At 45.4% G+C, this 24,531-nt stretch overlaps 2 protein-coding genes across 7 annotated transcripts; one reads left to right on the top strand and one right to left on the bottom strand.

The window, feature by feature from the left end:
• Window positions 1-238: 238 nt before the first annotated feature.
• On the bottom strand, window positions 239-2,223 carry LOC119324407 (7-deoxyloganetin glucosyltransferase-like). Its single transcript, XM_037598195.1, has 2 exons — window positions 1,636-2,223; window positions 239-1,270 (listed from the first exon to the last, which is right to left on the bottom strand). The coding sequence occupies exons 1-2, from the start codon at window positions 2,162-2,164 to the stop codon at window positions 348-350; spliced, it is 1,452 nt and encodes a 483-aa protein (XP_037454092.1). The 5' UTR covers window positions 2,165-2,223; the 3' UTR covers window positions 239-347.
• Window positions 2,224-5,589: 3,366 nt separating this feature from the next.
• On the top strand, window positions 5,590-16,930 carry LOC119324903 (delta(14)-sterol reductase-like). Of its 6 annotated transcripts, none has more exons than XR_005157226.1 (5): window positions 5,590-5,955; window positions 6,097-6,241; window positions 6,359-6,414; window positions 9,144-9,404; window positions 9,555-10,120. XR_005157226.1 is itself a non-coding variant. In XM_037598670.1 (5 exons), the coding sequence occupies exons 1-4, from the start codon at window positions 5,781-5,783 to the stop codon at window positions 10,313-10,315; spliced, it is 402 nt and encodes a 133-aa protein (XP_037454567.1). In that variant the 5' UTR covers window positions 5,590-5,780; the 3' UTR covers window positions 10,316-10,357; window positions 16,913-16,930. The 6 variants fall into 6 exon arrangements, 5 of the variants coding, with proteins under 5 accessions (XP_037454567.1, XP_037454563.1, XP_037454566.1 ...); XM_037598670.1 differs by lacking the exons at window positions 9,144-9,404; window positions 9,555-10,120 and adding exons at window positions 10,290-10,357; window positions 16,913-16,930; XM_037598666.1 differs by having other exon boundaries at window positions 9,121-9,404.
• The last annotated feature ends 7,601 nt before the right edge of the window (window positions 16,931-24,531 follow it).

The following is a 24,531-nucleotide window of genomic DNA, read 5'->3' as shown; positions in this document are numbered from 1 at the left end:
TTCAACCAACTATTTGTGTGCTACCATTGGTTTTCTGGAACAGGAGCCCCTTAGGAGCCCGGCCTGCTTGCATATGCGCTCTGCACAGACTTGGCAGTGGGCTTTGGGTAGGTCCTCAGCATTTGTTAAGACTATGTGTGGCGACTCAAATGATACGATTGGCCGTAAGCCTTTGACCACTCGTCCTGTTTATTGGACGATGAAGGCTGGTGTACCGTGAATGTAGTACATTTCTACATCACAGTCAAATAGTCGCAGTTCGCAAATAAAACGTCACTGATAAGAGGTACAGTACATCACAGTCGTCCAAGGAAGTCCTTTAAAAAATGCACATGGAAAGATCTGTCCTATTTCTTAGGCAAAAGTACATCACAGAGGAGCTCTTTGAACTTGCGGTGAGACGAACCGCCGGGCTTGGCCGCCAAGATTGCCTTCTCCCGCCATTCCTCTGCCCTCTTCCTCATCTTCTTTCCACTCTCACCCTGCATGAGTTCCGTGATAAGGCCTGTAACAGCGTCGCGCTGGACGTTGTTGTCGATCTCCATGCCGACGCCCCACTCGTTGCATTGGTACCGACAATTGGTAAGCTGGTCCGAGAAGAAGGGCCAACTGATGACTGGCACGCCGCCGCACATGCTATCCAGTGTCGAGTTCCAGCCACTGTGTGTCAAGAACACGCCTACAGCCGGGTGGTTCAGCACCTCCTGCTGTGGGCACCAGGGCGCCATGAACCCGCGGCCTGCCGTCTCTTCCATGAACTCAGGAGGAAGCACCGCCGCGTCGCCCCTGACAAGATCGCGACGGATGATCCACATGAACTGTCTGCCGCTGTTCGCCAGCCCCCACGCGAACTCCAGGAGCTGCTCCTTGGTCATGACTGTGATGCTTCCAAAGTTTACGTAGACGACGGAGGCGGGCTCCTTGCCGTGGAGCCACTGCAGGCACTCCTCCTGCTCCTTCCACAGGCTGAGGCTACCGATGGTACCTGTCGAGCGCGGGGCTAGCAGAGTGAGCGGGCCGATCGTGTAGACCTTGGGTCTGCCAAGGAGCGTTTCCATGGCCTCCACCGCCTCACCCTCGAGGTCGTCAAAGCTGTTGACGATTACAGCGGAAGCCCCGACCGCACTCTCGGTTACTTTGATGGCATACTCCACCATGTAGTCATCTGGGTTCATGATGAAGCTAGGGAAGTCCCTGAGTCTCATGTTCGTCAGCCCGGGTATATCCTCCACCGGGGTGTCAAGGTATCCATCTGTCAGCTGTTTCACATCTGCGTCGTACGCGGACACATGAGAATGGGGAGGAGAATACAGCTGTTGTTATTAGTTGCACAATGTATGTAGTGTGCACATCGTTTTGAATTTCAGTTTCAAAAAAATTCAGCCCTAGGCAAAATCAGTGAATTTTGGTTATTTCGGCCTACTATTACGCACGCCAAAGTTTTCATATGCATTTCATTGAAATCAAACCAAATATTTAAATAAGTATTTGAGTCTGTGTGTACTACGTATGGTGATGTCTGAAATACTTTGACCGAAACAGTATCTACCAAAATGACAATTTTTCTTGATGAATTTCACAGGCAGTGATAAGCAAGAAATTGTACAGTGTTCAAACTTCAAAAGACATGTGTACCTTGAAGTGGGACGATGCCACGGTCAATGAGGAGACGGAAATAACGGAATCCGAGATAGCTAATGGTGCTGGCCGTCCAAAGCTGGACATAGGGGACGTCTAGCTCTTTGGCGGCATCCATGGCGAAACACATGGTGAGGTCCGAGACGATGCAAGTCACGACTGGGTGGTCCCCTGTGGAGGCCGCACCATTGAGCTCGGTGAGAAGGCGGCGGAAGGGGCCGAGGCAAGTCTCCAGGGTGGACTTGCAAAGCGACGGGATGTCCTGCGTGACATCATCATCCACGTCGCCCGACGGCTGCGGCATGCCATCGGGGATGGTGGCGAAGCGAAAGCCCGGGGAGCCAGACAGCGCAGCGGCGCCCCTTGTGCGAACGAGACGGGCGTGGTTGTACTCGGAGTTGATGAAGGTGACGTGGAAGCCGTGGGCGTGGAGCAGGTTGGCCACGCTAAGCATCGGGGTGATGTGCCCTTGCGCCGGGAACGGCAGGCACACGGCGTGCGGCTTCTCCTCCCCTGCTCCTTCCATTGGTTTTCTGCAGGTTTGGTTCCTCCTCCGAAATGGCGACTCTTGTGTGCTTGGTTTGGTTGGTTGTGAATCAAGTTGATCTGGATATGGATACAGATATGATTTGGCTTTACTCAAGCACAGAGCACTAGCAAATTTATTGTCCTGATCGATAGGAATAACGAATGTGACATCAAAAGCTCAGGTATTGAGACGTATTGGCTGCTTGTACTTGGTGGACAATTTTCGTTGTTCATTATACGGCGCCGGGATTTTTAAGGGTCCAGCCTATGTATCTGATGTCGATAGCCTAGCATCATGCCAAAAATTTAGCATGCGCCCTCCGACTCTGCCATATTTTTGTGTTCACCAACTCTGAAACTTTGACAAATCCAAATGAGGCAGGACTTTCAACACTCTGGTGCCCCTACGCCCTTTATGAACAGGAAATTCAAGAAAAATGAAAAAAAAAATCTGAAACTTTGGGGCATTAAACATGCTCAAACATTTGATGATCCTGCAAAGTTTCAGCTCGAAATAACATTCGAGGAGCCCTAACCTGAAAAAACAAAATTACTGTTCAAAGTTTGTGTACATTTTTGAGCCGTGAATTTGTTCTTTTAGGGAGGGCTCCACGAATGTTATTTGTGGCTGAAACTTTACAAGAACATTAAATCTTTGATCACTGAAAGTTTCAGATTTTTTTTATGAATATACTGGCCATGAGGGTGTAGAGGAACCCGGGAGCTGTTAGACCTTTCTCAATCCAAATTGTAGGAAGTGGCACCTTACTTCCTGCAAAAAAGTAGTAACTTACTTAGCTTTAATTTTCCTTTTTAGAAACTACTTATCAACCTTAAAAAAATAAAGCACTTACCAATAAATTATAGTGTTAAAAAGTGCAACTTTCCAAAAATGTGAGGAATGTCTAATTATATTTCATAAGTTATACATGACTGGAGCTTAAAATGATAAAAGAAGCTTCGAACTGATATCTAAGAATTTTTCATGAAATCTAATTATCGATACACAATGGCGGAGCGTTCCAAAAGTTCAACGAAGCTCTGATCATGCTCCTCCCCAAGTGAGCTGATGCCTCTACTACACTCCTTGATTACCACCCGTTCAAGCTCTTCACCAAGGTTCTCTCTCTGGCTCACGCCGCCGCTCAAAAAAATTATTTTGACGAACCAGAGCGCCTTCATCACCGGCTGGTGCGTCCATCACAATTTTCTTTCATCCAACAGAGTGCGAGACAATTGCACGACCTTAAAACCCCTCACCAAGGTTCCGCATTTGCATCCATTTTCCAGCCAATTTCTGTTGAATCTACTTTTCGGATCATGGTATAGATCAACGGCTTTAGACGGATGCGCATGTGTGTGCCCCTACAGATTTTTGATATGATTTGGCTTGGCTTGAGCAAACACTAGTAATTTGTTGTCAGGGACCCGGTACAGCCTAGGCAGTAAGAAATTAATTAGGGCAGGCAAACATCCAACACAATTGTGACATTGACATACTCCAAGCAGCCTGCGCTTGGCTGCATGTAATTATTTGACAATTTTCATTGTTGTGGTGCAATTCTACACATAGCAGTCAAGCCAGGAATTTTAATGGTATAACGCACCTGACCTCGATTGCCAAGCATCTCCAGTGTGGCAGTGTTGGCTGGGTACCAAGACATGTAGAGTTGAGTGGAAATTGACGGGGACCCAATCACTAGAAGGGCGCCGCGAGGAATCTTGGCAACGGAACGAATGGATGCGAGTTTTCCTAATTTTTCCTCTAGTCGGGCCCCCCATGATTTTGGTGGTTTTGTACAATGGCCCATGCTGTACATCCTAATCGACGTACCTGAGTGTAGCGTACATCTGCTTTCTTGTGCACTACTATCCTAGCCAGAATTAATGCCACTAGTTTCTAAAATGTCTAAGTAGCATGGCCTCTATTGAGCGAAAAAGCGGGCTCATTCCCTAGATCAACGTCACCCACTGCCACTTGGTGTGTGTCTAGTTTTGACCCTATAACCGAGGCCTAGTAATGCTAGAGTGTTTTCGGTTTACATGGCCTAAAAGCATCTCTAGCAGACCCCGCATCCCGTCGATCCATAAAACGCGTTTGCAGTTCACAGAAAAACAGTTTTGCGGATCGATTATAGCTGCAACCGAACAGAACCCGTATAATCAACCCGCAAAAAAAAATCTTTGAATATACTGAACATGCCCACGGCTAGCCCTTTTTTTTCTTGGCTGTCTTCTTCCTCCCACCAAATTGAAATCAACCGTAGGCCAGGGTGGCCGCCGGTGGACAGGAGGACGAGGAAGACGCGGGGCGGAGGCCAGGGCAACCGGGGCAGCGCGGGACGGCCGGACTCCTCCTTTCACCGTCGCTGTAGATCAAACAAAACAGGCAAATACGAAGCCGCCGTCGCCGTAGCTAGCTGAAGCTAGCTAGCTCAATCGATTTTGAGCGGATGCTAGCTAGCTTAGCTAGCTCAACGGATTCTGAACGGACGGAGCTAGCTAGCTAGAACTAGCTCGATCGATTCGAGCTAGTATGGGGATGGGTGGCGCAACGGCCCGGGCGGGCGCGCGGGCGGCCGCCGGTCGGAGGGCCGAGACGGGTGGCCTGCGGCCGGCTGTTGGTGGGCCGGGACGGCAGCCGGCGGCTGGGGACGGGGATGGGCGAGGCGACGTCTGAGGCTGCACGGCCGGCGGATGGCGGACGGTAAACGCGGATGTTTTCGTGGCAGTTGGCTCCCGCCAGCTGCTTTCTCTCGATACGGGGCACCACACAAACGGACGCAAAAACTGTATTTTTGCAAATCGGGAGAAGTTTTTTATCGTGCCTCTCAAAAAAATTTACGGGTCCAACGTGTTTACAGTATCTGATCGGACAGCATTTTTCACGCGGACCCGCATTTTGGCAGTTATTTTGCGGGTCGGGGCATTATACTGGGCCTGCTAGAGATGCTCTAAAAGCATGGTGTTTGCGTGACTTCACCTCCTTACCCCTATTGCTACTCTGTATTGCACAAGGTAAAGCTACCTTTTATTTTAGTACTCTCTATGGTGAGGTTGAGCTTCAGAGTAAAGCCAACTTGCCAACTTTTGTAGCATTATTGCTACGATCCATGAATCCATGTGCGCCTAGCTAGCTGCACGATGCAGAACTAATTAAGAATGTGAAAGAGGTGTGCTTATGTGCCCATGTATTGCTGACCTCTTGAATGACTGCATCTGAATCCATGTGTAAAGTGTACATCATTTTGAATTTCAGTTTCAAAAATATTTCAGCCCTAGCCAAAATCAGTGAATTTTGGTTATTTCGGCCTACTATTAAGCACCCAAGTTTCCACTTGCATTTAATTGAAATAGAAAATATATTTAAATAGGTATTTGAGTCTGTGTACTACGGTGATGGCTGAAATACTTTGACCGAAACTACACCCGGCCCACAGCCCCGCACGCGAACCCTAGCACTCTCCCTGACCCTCTCCCTTGCAGCTGTCTCCCCAACCCACTCCAGATCCAGATCCGCCACCCACCTCCCTCTCCCCTCGCCGCCTCCCCTCCCCTCGCCGCCGCACCGCCCAACGTTGCTTGTGAGATCCCCTTTGGTCGCGACGACGGGGATGGACGCGGCGGCGATCACTGCCGACCTGCTCTCCGCGTTGGCGCCCTCCTGGAGCGCGGCGGTGGTGCTGGCCTCCTACCTCGCGTACCTCGCCGCCGCCGCCGCCGCCCTCCTCCCCGGCAAGCTCGTCGCCGTCCTCCCCGACTCCTCCCGTCTCCACTACCGTTGCAATGGTGCCCCTCATATCTCTCTCTCTCTCTCTCTCTCTCTCTCTCTCTCTCTCTCTCTCTCTCTGAGACGCAAAGCGTTTCTCTTCTTCCGCCGTCTTTCAGTCTGCTCAGCCGACTCTAACCGGCGCGCACGCGCGTGTGCAGGTCTGCTCCCACTGCCGCTGCCCCTGGGGCTCTCCGCGCTCGGCGTCTACATGGGCTGGATGACTCCCACGGTGAGATCCACGGTGGGGTTTCTCGCCTCCGCCCTCCCGCCCCACCACCGGCCCGTCCGCCATGTCGAAGCAAGGTTTGTCTGCTTGCTCCCCACCGATCAACGCGATATCGATCCCGTCGTCGTTTGTCACCGACCGATTTGGTCCTCCGGGGTCCTGAAGTCTCTTCCGGTTTCGGGGCTGGTTTGCAGGAGGGAAGGCCAAGCCGCTCAAGCAGGCCAAGGTCGCCGAGAAGGACTACCACGAGGTATGTTGTCATTCTCCCTTTGCTTGCGCTCCCGATTCATCACCCGGATCAGCGATCTGCCCCTGTAATTCTAGGTTTGGGGATTTTTGGGTTGCTCTGGTGTAGATCGGTCTGTGCTTGGTTGGTAGTTGCACATGATTCGTTAGGGGGATATGAATTTGGCGGGTTGCTATGCTTATGCGCCTGTTCTGCTTCACTGGAATCTTGTCAAAATTAAGGGTTTGTGAATGTTGTCTTGGGTGACTGCAAGCGATTCGCTTATACTTGATCGGAAGGGGAGTTTGTCGAATTGGTACGAATTATGCTGATTATGCTGGATGAGAGTGTCACCTTGATGCTAAATCTGTGATGTTCTAAATTTTGGAAAAAAGCTTGAAGCTCGTGAGCTAAATGAGTAACTCGTGACTCGGCTCGAATCGACTCGAATTCGAAGAATAAGGAGTCGAGCCGAGCTTTAGTTTAAGATCGTTAATAGACCAAGTTAAACGAGCCAATCTCACGAGTACTCGTGTAACTCTCGTTACAAGAGATCAGCTAAGCACCATGCATCCTAGGCACACAACACAAGGCCCAGCTGCGCTACAAATATGAAAAAAATGATTACTTGTGAATGTAAAATGTACATATTAAACATGTACAATGTTCATTTTTATCTTATTTTAAGGTTTTATGTTCATATCCTTAACAAGCTTAACAAGCTAAACGAGCCAGCTCGCGAGTTATACGAGTCGAGCCAATATTAAATTTGAACTCGTTATAGTAACAAGTCAAGTCGAGCTAGCTCGTTAATGAAATGAGCTTTAGCGAGTCGAGCCGAGCTGGCTCGACTCGGCTCGAATTCCAGCCCTAGTCCCAGCATACTCCAGGGATAGCCAAGCCAGGCGTACAAATGAAGTACGATGTTTGTCCTTGATCAGTGAAATGAGCCAAACGGCGCAGGCCTGCAGGGGACCACACATCAGGCCGCGTGCTGACAGTCGTATGCAGCAACGCGCCCAGCCGGATGCCGAGGTTTCGAAACAAAATCAAGTGGTACAAGATAGTCACCTACCACACTTGTGTCTCCTAATCCTAGTTGCACATTAGCGATCACACAAGCTGAAGAGGGTAAAACAATCCTTTGCATTGCTCTGAAGATTTTTCTCTATCTTCTGAAACATAAGAGCTGGTTCCTTGAAAAATGAACTCTTGCGCTAACATACACACATATATAGCTCCACGGCCGGGCTCGCGGAATGCATGTGCCGGACCTAACTATTCTTTATATCACTGATAGATTCTCAGTCATACTGTACCACACGAACGTATCTTGCGGATACAGATTCAAAGCTCGATGAGTCCTTTATAATATAGAGTTCTAGACACGCCGAACATTGCCAATCAAACAAGAACATCGAAATTAGTAGCAAAGATGAGTCGCTGGTGCAAAATAGGATTTTGAAGAACCCTAGTTGCATATCAGCCTGGACGTAGCGAGTGGGCTTTTGGGCCCGCTCGTGGACCGACCAGGACCGGACCGATCGGTCCCGGCCCGCTAGGAAAACTGGCCGGTCCGAGCTGGCAATTTCGGCCCGAAAATTGACCGGTCCGGTCCGGTCTTAGCTCGGTCCGGCTCGGAGGACCGACGGCCCAGCCCAATTAGAGCTAATCAGGAGAGCCCATCAGGTCGTGTGTGCCCAGCCCAATATAGATCGTGGGTGTGCGTGACCTAAACGCATCTCGCATCCCGTTCGTGCGTGTGGCAGGACGCACCGCACCGCCGCCACTCCTTCCAGCTTCCTCCAGGATGCACCGCGTCGCCGCCGCTCCTTCCACCAGCGGACTGGACTAGCCACCAGCAGGACGCGCCGCCGGCCGCCATGCCTCTGCCTCGCGCCGCCGCTCCCTTGCGCGGCTGTTCCTCCCCTCTCCCCCGCGCGGCCGTGCCTCTTCGTCTCTCTCCCTCGCGCCGCCGTGCCGCCACGCATCAGGTCCGCCTTCTCCGTCTCCGGCCACCGTGCTGCTGCGCCGACTACCGCTCTGACAGCCTGGGCCTACATGGCAGTGACTGTACGTCGTCAGGACCGTGGGGACCGACGGTCCGCACCGAGCTTTGCGTCTGCCGGTCCGGTCCCTGAAATCGGGACCGCTGCAGTGCTCGGTCCGGTCCGGACCGGACCGCCGGCGGCCGGTCCAAACGACGGCTCGGACCGGGACCGGACCGGCCCGGACCGTGTCCACCCTGAGTTGCATACAATGGAGTGTTGTCTACATCACGCATGGATAGGACCAAGCATTGGCTGCCGCTAATTTCCACAAAACGTTTGCAATGCATGTAATTATGGTAACGGTTTCTTAGTTTGAAGAGTGTGCGAGCCTCAATCGCATTTTTGGCCATTTGCATGTTTGGGGTTGGAGGCGGCGGCAATAAATTGTTGGTGCCGCGACGGCAGCGACAGATTGTCGGATACAGAGCCGGACAGCAGTGTTTCCGATACTGTGTGTTGATCAGGCGGGCCATAACGCATGGAGGGCTAGTTGTCTTGTGCACGGACAGGTAAACGCCACAGATCGTGGGTTGCAGTGGCGGAGCCACCGCCCAGCGACCCTGGGCACTTGCCCGGGCTCGCTGGGTCTTGACAACAGCGATCGCTAGACTAAAAGGGGTAAAACTGTTGGCTAACTTGCTGTTTACCCGGGCAAAAATATTGGGCCTTCGTTTTACAGAGACTCACAGCTCAACTACGCAGCTGCAGCCCAGGGCGAAAAAAAAAAGAAACAACGCGAGGACGAGGGAATCGATCGCTCCAACTCCTTCCTGTCTCTTCGGTTCGCGAGCGCATCGACTTGGCAAAAAAAGGGGCTGGCAGTGGCGGCTGGCCTCGACGCTGAGCCATAGACGGCTAGACGCACGGCCGGGGGGAAGCGGACTCGAGGCTCCCAGGCAGTCTACTGATCTGGTCGTCCAATCGGCCCCTCCTTCCTCTCTTCCGGCTTCGACTACAGCTTCGGTAAGAAATCTCTGTCGAAATTAGGGCTAGGATTCCTCATCTCTGCAAGTCTGAACTCTGAATAATTGATCGTGGCAAGGCGTTGATCATTTGATGCGAGGTACTATTCGAGGTACATACACACTGACCCCACTAATTATGTATATGCAGCGTATGCTACAAGAATTCAAGGTCGGGGTCGGGGGTTAGGGCTTAAATTTGGGAGAAAATCATTGGGGTGATCATGAATTCATGATTAGAGAAAAAACGTAAGAACTTGTTTTTTTTTGAGATTCAACTTGTAGTTGTAGTTGATGCAAGTGTAGTTGATACAAAATTGATGCACGTAGTTCTGTACTACGCAAAATATAGATGCAAGTAGTTATGTACTATGCAAAATTGTAGCTCATTTTCTTACTTGTGTTGTGTAGCAACTAACTTCATTTTCTTATTTGATATTTCCATTGGTATACAAACATATTGAGTTGGGATTGATATTTCCGGTGCCCACGGCATCTGTTGAGAGAGCTTTTTAAGCAATGAAGATTATCAAGAATAAAGTGCGTACCGCGGTCAATAATGAATGGCTCAATGACATGATGATATGTTACACCGAGCGGGAGTTATTCAAGTCAGTTGATGATAAGGATGTTATTCGAACATTTACTGCAATGATGACTCAAAAAGTGCATTTGCCTTGTGATTTTGTTTAGTTCACCGTCGGTATATATGTTCCATCTGACCATCTCTATTACTGCAAGTTTTCTATTTTAACATATCCACATCTCACAACTTGATTTCTTTCAATTACAAATCCATTATTTATCTTGTAGTGTCTTCTAGGACTTTGGCAACATGGCAAGTTTGCCTCTATGAAAGACTGGTTATATGTCTTTCTTTTGGCAGAAATGAACAACGAGAGATGCTTTTGACCGTGGTGGAAGAAATTTCGCAATGATAATCAGTGACATCTGGTATGGGTAGATTTACTTTTGTTGGTAACATGGGAGTTTGCCTCTATACAAGTCTAGTTATATATCTTGTGTTGTCAAGTCTCAACTTTATTTGGTCTGTGAAAGGGATATTGATATATTATATATAGTTCACTTTAAAATTAGATTTTGTGTGATTATTATGTGTATGTTTTCACTTGATTATGAATGTGAATTATCATTCATAAGTTTGGTGCTATATTATATGTTGTGTATTCGAATACCCGGATTTTGATTTCTAGATTATACACTTATGCTCAACTTGCCCAGGCTCCACAAAAGTCCTGGCTCCGCCACTGGTGGGTTGCAAGTAGGGATGCAAGCGGGCTTCCCGCATAAGCCCGCAACAGCATGAGATTAGTTCAAATTAAGCTAAACCTGGCCAGAGGAATTACAACTAACTTGATTTTTTTACTTGGAAGCGGGGCGGATCGGGCGCCTCTCTGCATCCCTAGTTGAAAGACACAAAAATAAATCCAATAATAAATGTGTTGAAGGCGTTGCCGGACCCAACTATCATTTCCGGGGTGGATATCGGCGTGGTTGGAGAGGTAGACACCCACCTCCACCGCAGCATATCCCTCCGCCGCCACCGCCCGTTGTAGACATGGCTACGGGGGAGGAGCTTGAGCACACATCAGACTTGGTGACAGATTCATCCACGTTGCCAACGGCTGCGATTGACGTGGTTACAACTCTGGCATCGGTGACAGTACCAGCGGCATTTGGAGCTTCAAATTTCAGAGATGGTACGTCTGACAAAGGGTCGGAGAAAGCGGAGGGAGAGAAACTCTCGAAGTGGGCAATTAAGAAAAAGAAGTTGCCTTGCTTTAGATGTGGTGAACCGGGTCACTTTATGGCAGACTGCACTAATGAGCCTTGCAATTATTGCCTAAAATCTCAGCACCTTACCGGAGACTGCCCACTTCTATCCAATCTTAAACCTGGTATTACCATTTTCGGTGTGTGTTGCAAGGAGCTGATGTTCTTTGAGACTCCGGAAGTGGACTCGCTACCACAGATGGTTGAGAGTTCCTTCCCCGTAGTTGTCCGGGTGACTAATGGACAGTTGTCTGAGGCTCAGATTGTGAGACAGCTGCGTGACTTGGTACCAGGTAACCATCCTTGGCATTTGGAACAGTTAGAGGGACGGTCTTATAAGGTGGATTTTCCCACTAATTAAAGAGGATCAGATGCATTTTCTCAAGTGGGGCATGTGTAGAGTCCCAAGTACCAACTCTATTATTGCGTTTGATGAGTGGAAGCATGAGGAATCAGAGGGTATACCTTTAGAGAAGGTGTGGGTACGTTTCTTTGGTGCACCGCCAAAATTGATGAAACATTTTCTGATTGCGTGGAGCTTGGGTGGGATGATTGGCAAAATTGAAAAAGTGGACATGCCCTTTACTCGTGCACAAGGGGCTGCGCGGTTGCTAGTCAGTGTCGTGAGTGTTGAGCACATTCCGGATTTGGTTAGATGGACATATGCTGGAGTCACTTATATTTTAGAGCTTGAGATAGAGGATACTCCGACCTCCTAGGATGGGGATGAGCCTCAGGATATGGACGCAACTGAGGGGGGCGGAGCGCCCGGGAATCAGGATAAAGGTGCCGACAATTCTCAATAGGAGTCGGACAAGGGGCCCAATGCGCAACCAAATAAGGCAGATACTTCTGCAAAACAGGCGCCACCGTCCACTACTCCGATGACCACTCTTCGTTTTGGTTCGTTTGGGTCGAGCTCAGCTCCTAGTCGGTTATGGAGCACCAGAGTTGAGGTTGACGACCCGGCGAAACTTGAGTTGCCTTCGGTCTTGAGTCTGACCTGCGAGACGATGACTGCACTCGAGCGACATGTTGACTGTGGCGATTTCATGATGGATTCCTCTCAGGCCAGGTTGGCTGTCACTCACGAGGTAGCTGCGAGTGGGGCGCCCGACCAGCCCTCTTCGGGAGGGGCACCTGGACAGGTGGTCTGTGCCTCTCCTCTCACCGCGACGGCGGGCCAGTCTTCTTTGGGAGGAGCGCCTGGACAGGAGGTTTGTGGCTCTTCTCCCATCACGGCGGCGGCGATCCCTAACGAGAGGGGAGTGAGGTGCGGGAAGGACACCCATGCTGTAACCCCCTTGCAGGGTATCGCCATGCTGAGTGAGGAGCTGGGGGTGAGGTGCCGGAAGGAGTCCTGCGTCGTAAACCCCCCACAGGACTTTGCCGTACAATGCGGCCAGGAGCTGAGTGGCTCCGGTGGGGGGAGGGGAGAGGGACTAGTGAGCAGGTGGCTCTTCGGTCTTCTTCCCCCTTACCCCCTTCAGCTGAGTTCTGCCGATCCATGCCCTACCCTTCTTCACCAACGATAGGGGATGGGTGTGGGAGTCGGGATTTTACTCGTCAGGAGAGGACCACAGAGGAGCTTATCGCTTTCGATGGGATTGCGGATCCGGTGTCGGCTGGCAGGCGTGTCAGCAATCGGATCCAGGGACAGCCGGATGCGGATGACCTGCAGCTAGCGCGGGCCAAGAGGGCCGCCATGCTTCGTAATATCGAGGCTACTACAGGTGCGTCTTTTGATAAAAGTTGTTCACTTTTGCACTTCTCAGATAATGAAATAGTAGATAAGGCAAACGACTTTGGAATTTCTTTGGGGTCAAATGAAACTGAGGTCATCAAATCCATTAATGATATTTTAGACTTAGAAGCGGAGAGGGCTTCCGAAATTATTCGAAATCTTGCATCTATCAAACCAATGAGTGACAGTGATATGAATAATTTAGGAATAGCTGATCTCGCAAATATTTGTAATAACCTTTTGCCTACCACGGAGGAGGAGGATGAGGAGGATTTGGAGATTACAGACACGGTTGAGCCTCTCCTGATGGGGGGGGGGGAGATTCTGTGGTCACCGATCCTTCTATCCCACAGGGAGTCGAGGAGAAGCCCAAACGGCCCTGGAAGAGGAAAATTTACCCTACGTCGGCGGTACGCGGAAGTGCCAGAGTTAAGCATAAAAAAATTCATGATGACTTATGGAAGGAATTTTCTAGAATAGCAAAGGTCTAGCAGACTTGGCTAAACAAATATTCTTAGCAGAAACAACGATAGAACAACACTTAGACTTTATTGCACTTTTGGAAACTGGACGAGATAATTTCACATCACAGTTTCTTCAAACTCTCTCTAGTGGTATAGATTTTGATTGGCACATCTTACCTCCTAGAGGCAGATCCGGTGGGATTTTACCAGGAGTATGGTGTGAGACGTTATAGGTGCTTAATGTGGTTCATGGAGATTTTTCGGTCAAATTCAGGGTGCGATCAAAACTAAATGGGTTTCGATGGTCCCTAGTAGCGGTCTATGGGGCAGCACAACCTGAACTCAAACCTGACTTTTTGGCCGATTTGCTGCGGATTTGTGGAGATGAAAATCTGCCTATACTAGTTGGGGGGGGGGGATTTTAATATCATTAGGATAAGAGTTGAAAAGAACAATGAAAATTTTGATGGACGATGGTCCATGATGTTTAACATGATTATCGAGAGTCTCAATTTGAGAGAAATTGAGCTCACCGGTAGATAGTTTACATGGGCCAACTCGTTACCTATTCCGACTTATGAAAAGTTGGATAGGGTTCTTGCTAGTGTGGAGTGGGAACAAAAATATCCATTAGTGTCGGTTCATGCGATGCAGAGAGCAATGTCGGATCACACACCACTTCTTCTAGACTCAGGGGAGGCTACACATGTGGCAAATCAAAATATCTTCTCCTTAGAGCACAGTTGGTTTGAGCGAGAAGGATTTATGGAGATTATTGCATGAGAATGGGCTAAGCCTGTTAGTGGAAGGTCTCATGTTGAGCGATGGCAAAATAAAATTAGACATCTCCGACAATTTATGCGCGGTTGGGCCAGAAATGACAGTGGGATCTATAAACAAGAAAAAGAGCGTCTTACTCAATTGATTGAGGCATTAGACTTAAAGGCAGAGGGGACTCTTCTCTCTGTTCATGAGCAACGAACGAAGTCCTAGGCTGAGCAAGGTCTACAGGCCCTCTTGAGAGAAGAGGAGCTGAAGTGGGCATTGTGTGCGAAAACAATGAGGGTTGTCCAAGGGGATGACAGTACACAATTTTTTCATATGGTTGCAAATGGCAAGCATAGGAAGAAAAAAATTATACAACTTGAACAGGACGAGGGGACAATAGTGGGACATGAAAATCTAAAAGCATAGATTTCTAACTATTATAAAAAACTTTTTGGTCCCCCTAATTCATCTATGGTGTCCCTAGACGAATCTGTGATTGATGACATACCTCAATTACAGGCAGCAGAGAATGATGTTCTCTCTGCACCGTTTACTGAAAAAGAGGTTTATCAGGAAATTTCCCAAATGAAGCTGAATAAAGCATCGGGACCATATGGGTTTCCCGCTGAATTCTATAAGAAATGTTGGCATATTATTAAAGATGATCTTATGCCTATGTTTCATGACTTTTTTGACGGTCATTTGGAGTTGTTTCATCTTAACTTTGGGACGATTACGTTGTTACCTAAGAAAGATGAGGCAGTTCGGATCGAACAATTCCGCCCCATTTCCCTGCTGAATGCGAGTTTCAAAATATTCACAAAGGTAGGAACAAATAGATTGACACAAATTTCTCATTCGGTGATCCAACCGAGCCATACAACGTTCATGCCGGGACGACACATACTAGAAGGGGTGGTCGTTCTACATGAAACGCTTCATGAGATCCACTCGAAGAAACTAGATGGGGTTATTTTCAAAGTGGACTTTGAGAAGGCGTACGATAAAGTAAAATGGCCTTTTCTTCAACAGGCAATGCGCATGAAGGGTTTTACTGATACTTGGAGGAAGCAAGTTGATACCCAAGTCCAGAAAAGTAGTGTAGGAATCAAGGTGAACGACGACATCGGTCACTATTTCCAGACACATAAGGGGTTACGACAAGGGGATTCCATGTCTCCACTTCTGTTCAATATTGTGGCAGATATGCTGGACGTCATTATTCGCAGGGCCAAGCAGCATGGCCACGTAGAGGGTCTTGTTCCTCATCTTGTCGATGGAGGGGTTTCCATTCTACAATATGCTGACGACACTATTCTATTCATGGAACATGATATGGCTAAGGCACGTAATATGAAACTTATCTTATGTCTCTTCGAACAATTGTCTGGATTAAAAATTAATTTTCATAAGAGCAAGGTGTTCTGCTTTGGGAAGGCCAAAGATGAGGAACACAAATACAGACAACTGTTTGGGTGCGAGTCAGGTGCCTTACCATTCAATTACTTGGGTATACCGATCCATCACCGTAAACTCTCCAATAAAGATTGGAAATGTATTGAAGAACGAATTGAAAAAAAAACTTAGCTGCTGGAAGGGTAAGCTTATGTCATATGGAGGTCGGCTAGTCCTGATTGACTCAGTACTGACTAGTATGTCGATGTTCCTTCTATCGTTCTTCGAAGTTCCGAAAGGAGTTCGCAAGCGACTTGATTTCACGCTTCTTTTGGCAGTTTGATGAGGCCAAGAGGAAATATCGTCTCGCGCGATGGGATATCATTTGCCGACCTAAAGACCAAGGGGGTCTCGGCATTGAAAACTTAGAAATCAAGAACATATGTCTTATCAGAAAATGTCTCTACAGACTAGAGACTGAGCCGGAGGGTATGTGGTCTCAAATCTTGCATAGTAAGTATCTACATTCGAAAACGCTAGCCCAGGTCACCATGAGACTGACTGATTCGCCATTCTGGAAGGGACTTATGTGCATGAAGGACCTGTTCTTTCGTAGGGTCAAATTCTTGGTTGGCAATGGAATGTCAACAAGATTTTGGGAAGACACGTGGCTAGGAGAGACGCCCTTGGCCATCAATATCCTACACTTTATAATATTGTGCAACGTAAGGAGGATTATGTGGGTACCATCCTTCAAACAATTCCCTTGAACATCCAATTCAGACGAGTGTTAGTTGGTGAGAGATGGACCGTCTGGATGCGCACCTGGTTCGGAGATTGATAGAAGTTCAACTCTCCGATCAGCCGGATTCAATACAATGGAAATTAACTACGAATGGGAGGTTTACGGTGAAATCATTTTATATGGAATTCATTAACTCTGGCCCCCTATCACGGTCGCTACACATTTGGAAAGTTAAGATTCCTTTGCGTATTAAAATATTCATGTGGTTTGTTCACAAGCAAGTGATACTCACAAAGGAAAACTTAATTAAGAGGCGATGGGTAGGTTCTTCGCGGTGCTGTTTTTGTGATCATGACGAAACAATACAACACTTATTTCTTGAATGCCCACTTGCCAAGTTACTTTGGAGAACGATTCATATAGCTTTTAATATTAATCCTCAAGTTCATATTGCGTCTTTATTTGGGACGTGATTAGCTGGGGTGGAGCAGATTACTACGGCTCGTATTCGGATGGGAATATGTGCGCTGGTATGGGCTATATGGAACTGCAGGAATGATATGATTTTTAACAGACAACACACTTTAACTTTTTTGCAGGTTATCTTCAGAGCTACAGCTTGGATCCATACGTGGTCCTTACTCACTCCTATGGACTCCAGGGAGCCTTTGGTTACTGGGTGCAACCAATGGGAGATGGTAGCTCGGGTTATCTTCAACCCGTTCGGATGGCGCTCGCATAATAGGATAGGAGTCTAGAGAGCTTATCATTTTTATCTTCATTGTGCCGGTTGACGTGATTCACATGTACTTTTCCTTTTTTTATACTCTATTCTGCTCCGTTTTGTGAGCTATAAGACTCTTATGTCGATTCTGGATTGTTAATAAGATGGCCGCATGCATCATCATGATGTAGAGGCCGGGGCACGCCTCCATTTCCAAAAAAAATGTGTTTGTCAAACTTTTACTCCCTTCGCCCCAAAACAAGTGCCGTGGTTTTACTTCTAATTTTGGACGGAGGGAGTATTACATTTAGTCATGAACGGTTGAAATTTGCGACCTGTTTTTCCATCCCTTCCGTATGTCTGCTATAGAATAAGGTGTTGGATTTAAGCCCATGTTTATCCTACAAAACCTTTGCTATCGAAAATTTCAAACAGGGTTGCTCTTGGACAATATCGCTCAGCTCCCTAACCCTAAGCTCTTCAATCCCTTTTAACGTGAGCATATGGATCTGAATTCTCTAGATCTAGTATTGTGCTGAGCGATGGGTGATGTCTACTACACAACCTTCTTCTTGTAGACGTTGTTGGGCCTGCAAGTGCATAGGTTTGTAGGACAGTAGCAAATTTCCATCAAGTGGATGACCTAAGGTTTATCAATCCGTAGGAGGCGTAGGATGAAGATGATCTCTCTCAAACAAACCCGCAACCAAATAACAAAGAGTCTCTTGTGTCCCCAACACACCCAATACAATGGTAAATTGTATAGGTGCACTAGTTCGGCGAAGATATGGTGAAACAAGTGCAATATAGATGGTAGATATATGTTTTTTGTAATTTGAAATAATAAAAACAGCAAGGTAACGAGCGATAAAAGTGAGCGTAAACAGTATTACAATGATAGGAAACAAGGTCTAGGGTTCATACTTTCACTAGTGCAAATTCTCTCAACAATATTAACATAGATAGATCATATAACAAGCCCTCAACATGCAACAAAGAGTCACTCCAAAGCCACTAATAGCGGAGAACAAACGTAGAGATTATGGTAGGGTACAAAACCACCTCAAAGTTATTCTTTCGGATCAATTTATAAAAGAGTTCGTACTAGAATAACACCTTAAGACACAAATCAACCAAAACCCTAATGTCACCTAGATACTCCATTGTCACCTCAAGTATCCGTGGGCATGATTATACAATATGCATCACACAATCTCAGATTCATCCAACCAACATAAAAGTACTTCAAGAGTGCCCCAAAGTTTCTACCGAAGAGTCAAGAACGTGTGCCAACCCTTATGCATAGGTTCCCAATGTCATGAAACCCGCAAGTTGATCACCAAAACATACATCAAGTGGATCGCAAGACATACATCAAGTGTTTTTATAAAAGACTCAATCCGATAAGATAACTTCAAAGGGGAAACTCAATTCATCACAAGAGAGTAGAGGGGGAGAAACATCATAAGATCCAACTACAATAGCAAAGCTCGGGATACATCAAGATCGTGCCATAGAGGGAACACGAGAAAGAACACGAGAGAGAGAGAGAGATCAAACACATAGCTACTAGTACATACCCTCAGACCCGAGGGTGAACTACTCCCTCCTCGTCATGAAGAGCGCCGAGATGATGAAGATGGCCACCGGTGATGGGTTCCCCCTCCGGTAGGGTGCCGGAACGGGCTCCCAAGAGGTTTTTGCTGGCTATAGAGGCTTGCGGCGGCGGAACTCCCGATCTATCTTCCGTTCTGGAAGTTTTAGCGTACGTAGGTATATATGGGTGCAAGGGGTACGTCGGTGGAGCTTCGGGGCCCCCACGAGGCAGGGGGCGCGCCCCCCACCCTCGTGGCCAGCTCCCGTATCTTCTGACGTAGAGTCCAAGTCTATCCGGTGGCTTTCCTTCTAAAAATAACTTCTCCAGTTGATTTCGTTCCGTTTTGACTCCGTCTGATATTCCTTTTCCTCGAAACACTGAAATAGGCATAAAACAACAAATCTGGGCTGGGCCTCCAGTTAATAGGTTAGTCCCAAAAATAATATAAAAGTGGATAATAAAGCCCAATATTGCCTAAAACAGTATATAAAGTAGCATGGAGCAATCAAAAATTATAGATACGTTGGAGACGTATCAAGCATCCCCAAGCTTAATTCCTGCTCGTCCTCGAGTAGGTAAATGATAAAAAAGAATTATTGATGCGGAGTGATACTTTGGCATAATTTCAATGTAAATCTTCTTAGTTGTGGCATGAATATTTAGATCCGAAAGATTCAAGACAAAGGTTCATATTGACATAAAAATAATAATACTTCAAGCATACTAATCAAAGCTATCATGTCTTCTCAAAATAGCATGGCTAAAGAAAGTTCATCCCTACAAAATCATATAGTTAGGCTATGCTTCATTTTCATCACACAAAGATGTTCCCAACTTCTATACCCCCAATGACAAGCCAAGCAATTGTTTCATACTTAAATAATCACAAACTTTTTCAACCTTCACGTAATACATGAGCGTGAGCCATAGATATAGCACTATGGGTGGAATAGAATATGATGATGGGGATTGTGTGGATAAGACAAAAAAGGAGAAAGTCTTACATTGACGAGGATAATCAACGGGCTATGGAGATGCCCATTAATTGATGTCAACATGAGGAGTAGGGATTGCCATGCAACGGATGCACTAGAGCTATGAATGAATGCTCAACAAAAGAAAACTAGTGGGTGTGCATCCAACTTGCTTGCTCACGAAGACCTAGGGCATTTGAGGAAGCCCATCGTAAGAATATAAAAGCCAAGTTCTATAATGAAAAATTCCCACAAGTATAAAAAGACAAGTTATGAGACTCACTACATGAAGAACAAGGTGCTACTTTGAAGCACAATATATGAGACTCACTACATGAAGAACAAGGTGCTACTTTGAAGCACAAGTGTGGAAAAAGAGATAGTAGCATTGCCCTTTTTTCTTTCTTTTTTTGGGCCTTTTTGTGGCCTTTCTCTTTTTTTTATTTGGGCAATGCTCTAATAATGATGATCATCACACTTCTATTGATTACAACATAAGGATTACAACTCGAAACTTAGAACAAGATATGACTCTATATGAATGCCTCCGGCGGTGTACCGGGATGGTGCAATGAATCAAGAGTGACATGTATGAAAAATAATGCATGGTGGCTTTGCCACAAATACGATGTCAATTACATGATCATGCAATGGCAATATGACAAAAGTAAAGTATGTCATGATGATGATAAACGGAACGGTAGAAAATTGCATGGCAATATATCTCGGAATGGCTATGGAAATGCCATAATAGGTAGGTATGGTGGCTGTTTTGAGGAAGATATAAGGAGGTTTATGTGTGATAGAGCGTATCGTATCACGGGGTTTGGATGCACCGGCGAAGTTTGCACCAACTCTCAAGGTGAGAAAGGGCAATGCACGGTACCGAAGAGGCTAGCAATGGCGGAAAGGTAAAAGTGCGTATAATCCATGGACTCAACATTAGTCAAAAGAACTCATATACTTATTGCAAAAATTTAGAAGTCATCAAAAACCAAGTACTACACGCATGCTCCTAGGGGGATAGATTGGTAGGAAAAGACCATCGCTCGTCCCCGACCGCCACTCATAAGGATGCACAAGCCAGGTACACTTCATGTTTCAAATTTGTTACACAACTTTAACCATACGTGCATGCTACGGGACTTGCTAACTTCAACACAAGCATTCTTTAAATTCGTAATCACCCAACTATTATGACTTTGATATTATCACCTCCATATCTCAAAACAATTATCAAGCATCAAACTTTTCTTAGTATTCAACACACTCATAAGAAAGTTTCACATATCTTGAATACCAAGTATATTAATATTAAGCAAATTACCATGCTATTAACGACTCTCAAAATAATCTAAGTGAAGCATGATATATCAATAGTCTTTAAAACAAATCCAGCACCGTGCTCTAAAAGATATAAGTGAAGTACTAGAGCAATAACAAAAACTACTCCGAAAGATATAAGTGAAGATCAATGAGTAGTCGGATAATTATACAACTATGTGAAGACTCTCCCATTTAATAATTTCATATCTTGATACTTTATTCAAACAGCAAGCAAAGCTAAATAAAATTACATTGCAAGGATAGCACAACTCAAGTGAAGAATCAAAAACTTAGGCTCAACCGATACTAACCGATAGTTGTTGAAGAAGAAAGATGGGATGCCTACCGGGGCATCCCCAAGCTTAGATGCTTGAGACTTCTTGAAATATTATCTTAGGGTGCCTTGGGAATCCCCAATCTTGAACTTTTGTGTCTCCTTAATTCCTCTCATATCATGGTTTCTCTTCTTTTTATCAAAAGCTTCATTCACAACAAACTCAACAAGAACTCGTGAGATAGGTTAGTATAAACCACTGCAAAACCTTATCATTTTCTACTGTAACAAATCACTAAAATTATTATTCAACATTGAATACTAAATGCCTCTGCATATTTAATACTCCTATACTCAAATAGAGTCATTAATCAAGCAAACATATGCAAACAATGCAACTATAACAGCAATCTCCAAAACAGTACAGTCTGTAAAGCATGCATGAGTATCAATACTTCCCTGACTCCAAAAATTATGAACTAAAATTCCCACTGTCATAAATTTATCAGAGCTTAATATGCAAAAAGATTCAATGTTATACCATTCTCTTACTTTTCTAGGGAATTTTTGCAACAGCGGTAAATTTTCTGTTTTCAAACAGCAACATGTATACTACCAAAATAAGCATGGCAAAGGCTATCCTTGACTTTTTTATTGAAACTAAAGATGCAAAACATTACTCTAACTAACATCAAGCAAAAACTAACAAAAGACAATGACGATCCAAGCAAAACACATATCATGTGGTGAATAAAAATATAGCTCCAAGTAAGGTTACCGATGAACGAAGACGAAAGAGGGGATGCCTTCCGGGGCATCCCCAAGCTTAGGCTCTTGGTTGTCCTTGAATATTACCTTGGGGTGCCTTGGGCATCCCCAAGCTTAGGTTCTTGCCACTCCTTATTCCATAGTCCATCGAATCTTTACCCAAAACTTGAAAACTTCAACCACACAAAACTCAACACAAAACTCGTAAGCTCCGTTAGTATAAGAAAATAAAACCACCACTTAGGTACTGTCATGAACTCATTATAAATTCATATTGGTGTAATATCTACTGTATTCTAACTTCTCTATGGTTCATACCACTTAATACTAGCCATAGATGCATCAAAATAAGCAAACAACAGATAGAAAACAGAATCTGTCAAAAACAGAACAGTCTGTAGTAATCTGTATCAAACGTATACTTCTGGAACCCCAAAAATTATGTAAATTTCTGGACCTGAGAAACTTGTCTATTAATCATCTTAAAAAAGAATCAACCTAAAATCACTCTCCAGTAAACAATGGCAGCTAATCTCGTGAGCGCTAAAGTTTCTGTTTTTCACAGCAAGATCACATAAACTTCACCCAAGTCTTCCCAAAGGTTCTACTTGGCACTTTATTGAAACAAAAGCTATAAAACATGATTACTACAGTATAATAATCATGTGGACACACAAAAAACAGTAAGGATAAATATTGGGTTGTCTCCCAACAAGCGCTTTTCTTTAATGTCTTTCTAGCTAGGCATGATGATGACAATGATGCTCACAAAAAAGATAAGAATTGAAACATAACGGGCGCATCATGAAGAATATGACTATCACAAGTAAGTCTAACCCACTTCCTATGCATAGGGATTTTGTGAGCAAACAACTTATGGGAACAAGAATCAACTTGCATAGGAAGGTAAAACAAGCATAACTTCAAGATTTTAAGCACATAGAGAGGAAACTTGACATTATGGCAATTTATACAAGCATATGTTCCTCTCTCATAATAATTTTCAGTAGCATCATGAATGAATTCAACAATATAACCAGCACCTAAAGCATTATTTTCATGATCTACACGCATAGAAAATTTACTACTCTCAACATAAGCAAATTTCTTCTCATGAATAGTAGTGGGAGCAAACTCAACAAAATAACTATCATGTGATTGAAAATTAAGATCAAGATGACACGTTTCATGGTTATCACTATTCTTTAAAGCATACGTGTCATCACAATAATCATCATAGATAGGAGGCATGCTTTCATCATAGTAAATTTGCTCATCAAAGCTTGGGGGACAAAAAATATCATCTTCATCAAACATAGCTTCCCCAAGCTTGTGGCTTTGCATATCATTAGCATCATGGATATTCAAGGAATTCATACTAACAACATTGCAATCATGCTCATCATTCAAATATTTAGTGCCAAACAATTTAGAGATTTCTTCTTCTAGCACTTGAGCACAATTATCCTTTCCATCATACTCACGAAAGATATTAAAAAGGTGAAGCGTATGAGACAAACTCAATTCCATTTTTTTGGTAGTTTTCTTTTATAAACTAAACTAGTGCTAAAACAAGAAACAAAAAGATTCGATTGCAAGATCTGAAGATATACCATCAAGCACTCACCGCGCCAAAAAAGAGCTTAGTTGACGGAGTGTGAGTACCCTTTACCTAGCCTCCCCGGCAACGGCGCCAGAAAAGAGCTTGATGTCTACTACACAACCTTCTTCTTGTAGACGTTGTTGGGCCTGCAAGTGCACAGGTTTGTAGGACAGTAGTAAATTTCCCTCAAGTGGATGACCTAAGGTTTATCAATCCGTAGGAGGCTTAGGATGAAGATGGTCTCTCTCAAACAACCCTGCAACCAAATAACAAAGAGTCTCTTGTGTCCCCAACACACCCAATACAATGGTAAATTGTATAGGTGCACTAGTTCGACGAAGAGATGGTGAAACAAGTGCAATATATATGGTAGATATAGGTTTTTGTAATCTGAAATAATAAAAACAGCAAGGTAATGAGCGATAAAAGTGAGCGTAAACGGTATTGCAATGATAGGAAACAAGGCCTAGGGTTCATACTTTCACTAGTGCAAGTTCTCTCAACAATAATAACATAGATAGATCATATAACAAGCCCTCAACATGCAACAAAGAGTCACTCCAAAGCCACTAATAGTGGAGAACAAACGTAGAGATTATGGTAGGGTACGAAACCACCTCAAAGTTATTCTTTCGGATCAATCTATGAAAGAGTTCGTACTAGATTAACACCTTAAGACACAAATCAACCAAAACCCTAATGTCACCTAGATACTCCATTGTCACCTCAAGTATCCGTGGGCATGACTATACGATATGCATCACACAATCTCAGATTCATCCAACCAACATAAAAGTATTTCAAAGAGTGCCCCAAAGTTTCTCCCGGAGAGTCAAGAACGTGTGCCAACCCCTATGCATAGGTTCCCAATGTCACGAAACCCGAAAGTTGATCACCAAAACATACATCAAGTGGATCGCAATACATACATCAAGTGTTCTTATAAAAGACT

Source organism: Triticum dicoccoides, chromosome 6B (genome assembly GCF_002162155.2).
Source record: "Triticum dicoccoides isolate Atlit2015 ecotype Zavitan chromosome 6B, WEW_v2.0, whole genome shotgun sequence".
Taxonomy (NCBI): Eukaryota; Viridiplantae; Streptophyta; class Magnoliopsida; order Poales; family Poaceae; genus Triticum; species Triticum dicoccoides.
The sequence above is the reverse complement of the archived record's forward strand: the minus strand, read 5'-3'. Positions and strand labels throughout refer to the sequence as shown.

Excerpts from the sequence above, each read along its gene's own strand:
- LOC119324407 (XM_037598195.1), bottom strand. The coding sequence starts at position 2,164 with ATGGAAGGAGCAGGGGAGGAGAAGCCGCACGCCGTGTGCCTGCCGTTC. Across the intron at positions 1,271-1,635 it reads TGGCATCGTCCCACTTCAAG|ATGTGAAACAGCTGACAGAT; the intron begins GTACACATGTCT and ends CGTACGACGCAG.
- LOC119324903 (XM_037598666.1), top strand. The coding sequence starts at position 5,781 with ATGGACGCGGCGGCGATCACTGCCGACCTGCTCTCCGCGTTGGCGCCC. Across the intron at positions 6,415-9,120 it reads CCGAGAAGGACTACCACGAG|AGACTCACAGCTCAACTACG; the intron begins GTATGTTGTCAT and ends TTCGTTTTACAG. Across the intron at positions 9,405-9,554 it reads CGGCTTCGACTACAGCTTCG|CGTATGCTACAAGAATTCAA; the intron begins GTAAGAAATCTC and ends ATGTATATGCAG.